The 5,639-nt window shown below is 47.4% G+C and overlaps 1 protein-coding gene and 1 long non-coding RNA gene across 6 annotated transcripts; one reads left to right on the forward strand and one right to left on the reverse strand.

Moving 5' to 3' along the window:
- Positions 1–289: 289 nt before the first annotated feature.
- Positions 290–3,973, reverse strand: LOC111955342 (zinc finger protein 16-like). The gene is made up of 3 exons (XM_023975559.3): positions 2,470–3,973; positions 2,003–2,221; positions 290–1,762 (listed from the first exon to the last, which is right to left on the reverse strand). Exons 1-3 carry the CDS (start codon positions 3,359–3,361, stop codon positions 1,044–1,046), a joined length of 1,830 nt encoding a protein of 609 aa, XP_023831327.1. The 5' UTR covers positions 3,362–3,973; the 3' UTR covers positions 290–1,043.
- LOC111955351 (uncharacterized) lies at positions 1,648–4,940 on the forward strand. Of its 5 annotated transcripts, none has more exons than XR_011474471.1 (3): positions 2,692–2,781; positions 4,214–4,299; positions 4,614–4,940. It is a non-coding gene; the product is annotated as an uncharacterized lncRNA (long non-coding RNA). The 5 variants fall into 5 exon arrangements; XR_002876105.2 differs by having other exon boundaries at positions 4,656–4,940; XR_011474473.1 differs by having other exon boundaries at positions 4,672–4,940.
- The last annotated feature ends 699 nt before the right edge of the window (positions 4,941–5,639 follow it).

Below are 5,639 nucleotides of genomic sequence, written 5' to 3' on the forward strand. Positions count from 1 at the left end.
GATGTAAAAAGGGGCTTTATAAATACATTTGAGTGATCGATGAAGAGCTCTGGGCTTGTCTACCAGTATCTGACTGATGTTTCTCCCTCTCTGATGAAGAGCTCTGGGCCTGTCTACCAGTATCTGACTGACGTTTCTCCCTCTGATGAAGAGCTCTGGGCCTGTCTACCAGTATCTGACTGATGATTCTCCCTGACTCTCTGATGAAGTGCTCCAGGCCTGTCTACCGGTATCGGACTGACGTTTCTCTGTCTCTTATACACATCTAGATGTGTATAAGATATCTACCAGTATCTGACTGACGTTTCTCCCTCTCTGATGAAGAGCTCTGGGCCTGTCTACCAGTATCTGACTGATGATTCTCCCTGACTCTCTGATGAAGTGCTCCAGGCCTGTCTACCAGTATCTGACTGATGTTTCGCCCTCTCTGATGAAGAGCTCTGGGCCTGTCTACCAGTATCTGACTGATGATTCTCCCTGACTCTCTGATGAAGTGCTCCAGGCCTGTCTACCAGTATCTGACTGATGATTCTCCCTGACTCTCTGATGAAGTGCTCCAGGCCTGTCTACCGGTATCGGACTGACGTTTCTCTCTGCCTGTCTGTATCATCGACACTACTGCTACCGGTTGCCTTTCTGAACTGCCTAGACAACTGAAGCTGTGGAAGATCAAACAGGAACTGCCAGATCACTACATTTGTTTTTGTTTTCAAAGCAACTTGAAGATTCTTGTTTGTAATGAAAAGCGCTATATAAATTAAAAGTAYTATTATTATTAGATGAGTGATTACTTCAAGGAAGGGAGCCGAAGAGGGAATTATGTGTTTTGTACTATTTGAACGAGGCCATGGCTTTCATCAGTATGCCCTTTGACCTCTTCTTCATCATGGCACAGTCTCCCTCCCTTTTAAGTCCATATGAGGCTTGTCTTTAGGCTCAGACAATGTTCCTGCCTCAGTTAACAGCATATCAATAGGCTCCTGTGATGGCTAGGCTAGACTTAGCAGTTAGCCAGTCTAGCTTCAAGGTAAAGGCGTAGATTGTCACTGTGTGGGGGTGCAGCGGTGGCTCTTGTAGGTGCCCAGGTGGCGGAAGCTCCTCCCACACTGCTGGCAGCAGTAGGGCGTGGCACCACTGTGAATCCTCTGGTGGGTGTACAGGTTACCCAGCTCCTTGAAGCGGCGCCCACACTGCTGGCACGCGTAGGGACTCTCCCCYGTATGCACCCGCTGGTGYCTCTTTAAGCCGGAGAGCACCGGGAAGCCCTTCCCACACTGGGGGCAGGGGAAGGGGCTCTGGCCTCCGTTGTGCCCCAGCCGGTGACTCTTCAATCGGGCAGCGTGCCGGAACTTCTCCCCACACTCTGGGCATATGAAGGGCTTCTCCCCCGTGTGAATGCGCTGGTGCTGCCGCAGGTTGCCCAGGTAGTTGAAATGGCGGCCGCAATCTCCACACTCGTAACCCCCTTCCACTTTCTTCTCCCTCGTCCCTACTCCTCCCCCGCCTCCTCCTCCTCCTCTTGCTAGGCCCATCCCCCTAGCTCCAGCCGGAATGCTCCCTCCTTCAAGCCCCGCCAACCCCCGCTTGGAGTCACTGCTACCCTCTCCCAGAGTGAGAGGAGCAACGRAGGTGGACTGCAGGGCGCTGTGGGTGCCGGTGGTGTCGCCGTGTATCAGTTTGAGGTGCTCCTCTAGGAACAAGGAGTCGGGGCAGAARGTTCCACACAGTGGGCAGAGGTATGTGTGGGAGGTAAACTGCTGACCTGTGAACAGAGTAGACACATGTAATGATTATGGTTATTGCACTCTGTCCTCTAGGTTGCCAGCGTGCAATAGGAACATGCAGCCAAAGACAATAAGGATCGGTCAGAAGGCTGCACAACATAACTACATCATCAAAACGCACCGCACAAAGAAAGACGATGATGAGAGAGCAAAAATTAACGMTGTATAGGATGCAAATGTTTACGTGTGTCAACTAGGACATCTATCTCCTCTCTCACCCGGTTCTAGTCGATCCACATGGGCCTCCAAAGAACTGTCCCCCTCCCCTCCTGGAGAGCCCTGGGGGTGCAGGGGAAAGTTGGGGCTGTTTGTGTCATGGGAGAGTGGGGCTGGGGGATGCTCCAATCCATCATTCCTTTCTTCTTTTGACTCGTCACCCTCTTCATCATCTTCCTCATCTGGTGTTTTGGCACTCTCCGATTTAGGCTCCCTCATACCTCAGAAAACAAATGTATGGTTTGTGTTTAATCACGCCCATTTATAGAAAAGTACAGAGGTGCTATASAGCCTGTACATAGAAACACAGACACATGCAATGTGTCAGGACTGGATAACATCAGCATATAAATTCCAAAGTTCACCCCTACTCCATTGCCAATGTTAATATTAGCAGTGATTGATTGGTACAGTGGGTGATTGATAAGGTTAGTGATTAATTGGTGCAGTGAATTATTGATGAGGTTACCTTTCAAATCCGACGTGTACTCCACCCCAGTCATCCACTCATAGTCATGGATCCGCTTGCTTCCTGACGGTAGCGACATGTCAAATATGTCATCCGTGGCCGAGTCCGATTCCCCGTCCCCATGCCCCGCGTCAGGGATGACACTGTCCGACCACAGGTGGTTGAGGGAGTGCGGCTGGGGGTCGTGGCGGCTGTCCCTGTCGCTACCAGACGAAGGATTGCTCGGGTCACTGTCCGTTTCAGCACCCCGTGAATTCTTATCTTTCATCAGATAGTCGCAAATGGCATTGATGTTTTCTTTCTTCACGCCAGGTATGGCTGGTTTGGCTTTCTTGTGGTCGTTGTTGTTGTGTTTGCTGCCTGAATGGAAGTCTGCTTTCCTGAATACAGATGAAACCTCGGTGGTCATTCCTCCAGGATACGGGTCCCTACCGTCTATTTGCACCTCTAGTCTCGTTTTTAAGACTTCGATTTCGTCCGTTTTCTCCCGAAGCTCCATTTTCAGAACCCGTATCCTGACGCTGACCATTTTCCTGATTTCGGACAACGCCGTCTCGAGCACCACTGTTATGTTTCTCCCAAGGTGTTCGGTGATGTCGCTCACCGAGCAGAGTAGCTCCTCGTCGGGCTCGAATTCCAATACATCTTCATCGGGTCGCGCTGCAGACACCGGCGTGTCCATGAATGCGTTTTGAGGGTCGGGAGAAAGGCTTGTTTCGGTAAAACGGTGGTTTCTTTTGCGGCTCATATCTTTGGAAGCTCTAGCTAACAGGCTAGCTACTGTGTTCTGAAGATGCTGAAAGACATCCAGCAATGCGCCACAGAGTAGAGTTTCAAGCGCAGATTTCCGTGCAAACGGGTGGTGGATTTGAGAAGTAGCGCCACCCTCCATACACTCCACGAACTACCATGCTTTAGGCCTTGATCACACCGACAGTACAATTTGCGCAAAATGGTACGCAGCATCATCTGGATTTGTGTGCAACCATTTCTGTCAAGCAACGCAGACATACAGTTTGATGCATACGTTCGATAAATCCAACGTATGCACCACACTGCAACTGTTGCTGCAAGGCAAAGGCAGCTTCTGGTGTACCACAATGCAACAATACTGTTGGTGTGATCGAGGCGTTAGTCTTTTGTTGTTGTATTTTCTTCGAGCCTGCAGCAGGGGTCAGAATTGACCAAATAGCCACACAATGTTGAATCGAATCCATTAGTCTTTCACAGCCGCTTTAAATTCTACGACTTAATACTAGACTAGTCCTTCCTGTCAGAAACGTTATTTAGGTTAATCTACCACATAATTATATTATGTAACTGTCCATGCCATAAAAGGGAGTTATGGAGGCATATAGGTCATTCTATATCAGGWGGTCTTTGCCAGAGTACCCCACCCCCCTGCCCCAATACCACTCTGAACTAGCCACCAAGCAAAGGTGAGGAGAGGTCTAATACATACACATACACCGCCTGGTGGTTGGCTAAAGGCCTACACAGTTTAAACGAGATAGGTGTATGGTACTGCTGCAGTTGGAAGTTGTCACTTTATCAAACTCTCAGATGTGTTCTACAGTGCAATGAGTGAGTGCACACTGAAAAGCAATATGAAATGCAATATGCTCATTRAGATACAGTTATTGACAGATCAGGTTTATATTTGCATATGCCTGCTGAGTTTGAGTTGCACTTTTAAAAGCTGTCCATCTGTTTACGCCTATTAATGAAGTCATGAATTTCACAGGTTGGCCAACGCGCAAGGTAATGAGCTAGCCTCTCCTCCTCCATTCTGGTGACATCGACAGTTGGTGTGTGCTTCTCTAATGCCAGGTAAAAAGCGGGAATAGATACTGTATATAAAACCTACTCATATGTTAACTTGTTAAGTATCTCTTACTCAAGAGTTTATGTTTTTCACTTCAGCACCGTCGGCAAACACCATTCACCGAAATTACATATTGGTTTCCTTATCCTGGAAACAGTCTGACTATATATTGTTTTCCTTATCCTAGAAACAGTCTGACTGTCACGCCCTGATCTGTTTCACCTGTCTTTGTGATTGTATCCACCCCCCTCCAGGTGTCACATCTTCCCCATTATCCCCTGTGTATTTATACCTGTGTTTTCTGTTTGTCTGTTGCCAGTTAGTCTTGTTTGTTCAAGCCTACCAGTGGTTTGTGTCTCAGCTCCTGCTTCTTCCAGTTTCTCGTCCTCCTGGTTTTTGACCCTTGCCTGTCCTGAGCCTGCCTGCTGTCCTGAGCCTGCCTGCTGTCCTGAGCCTGCCTGCTGTCCTGAGCCTGCCTGCTGTCCTGTACCTTTGCTCCACCTCTGGATTAGTGACCTGAGCCTGACCTGACCTGAGCCTGCCTGCTGTCCTGTACCTTGGCCTCTATTCTGGATTATTGACCCCTGTCTGCCTTGACCTGTCGTTTGATGTTACACCTGTTGTTACAATAAACATTGTTACTTCACACAGTCTGCACTTGGGTCTTACCTTGGTACCTGATACTGACAAGATAAGACAGCAATTCATGCTTTGGTTTTGTTTACCTGGCCACTGTCTCCAAACCAGTATGTTACTTTGTAATTTGGGTGAACTATCCCTTTAAGGATAAGAAGTGACTAACAGATATTTTKGAGCTTTTGGGATAGCAGGGGGTTAAGAATTTAAATATCATGCTGAATGACAAATCAGTGTGATTAGATTTAATTTGCTGAAGTGTCTCGTTAAGGTTTGACTGATACTCTGTGGTTATAGATTGCATCCTAAACAGCGTAGTGAGAAATGCAATGTATTGATCCAATCACATAAGTGACACTTTAGAACCTACAATAGCCTACACGTGATTGGTCCATTGATAATGTAACAGAAATGAATCCAAATGGTTTTCCTCAGGGCATCTGTGGGTGGAGATGTGYCATTGAAAGGATGACACGTAATTGATGTTAATTGCATCACTTTGCTTTAGCCAATAASATCTAAAGAAGATATTGTGACTCATATCCTGGTTGTGGTAGTTACATTCTGGAAGCACAGCACTCATCTGGAAAACTATATCTTTGAGAGAGGGTTTGTAATACCGGAATCAATCCTCTACATATCAAATAGATCAGTGCTTTCAACTCATGAATCAAAGTATGCGTACATAAAGCTGACCTTGGAGTTTTTG

The sequence above is a fragment of the Salvelinus sp. IW2-2015 genome, linkage group LG3, assembly GCF_002910315.2.
Source record: "Salvelinus sp. IW2-2015 linkage group LG3, ASM291031v2, whole genome shotgun sequence".
Classification (NCBI taxonomy): domain Eukaryota; kingdom Metazoa; phylum Chordata; class Actinopteri; order Salmoniformes; family Salmonidae; genus Salvelinus; species Salvelinus sp. IW2-2015.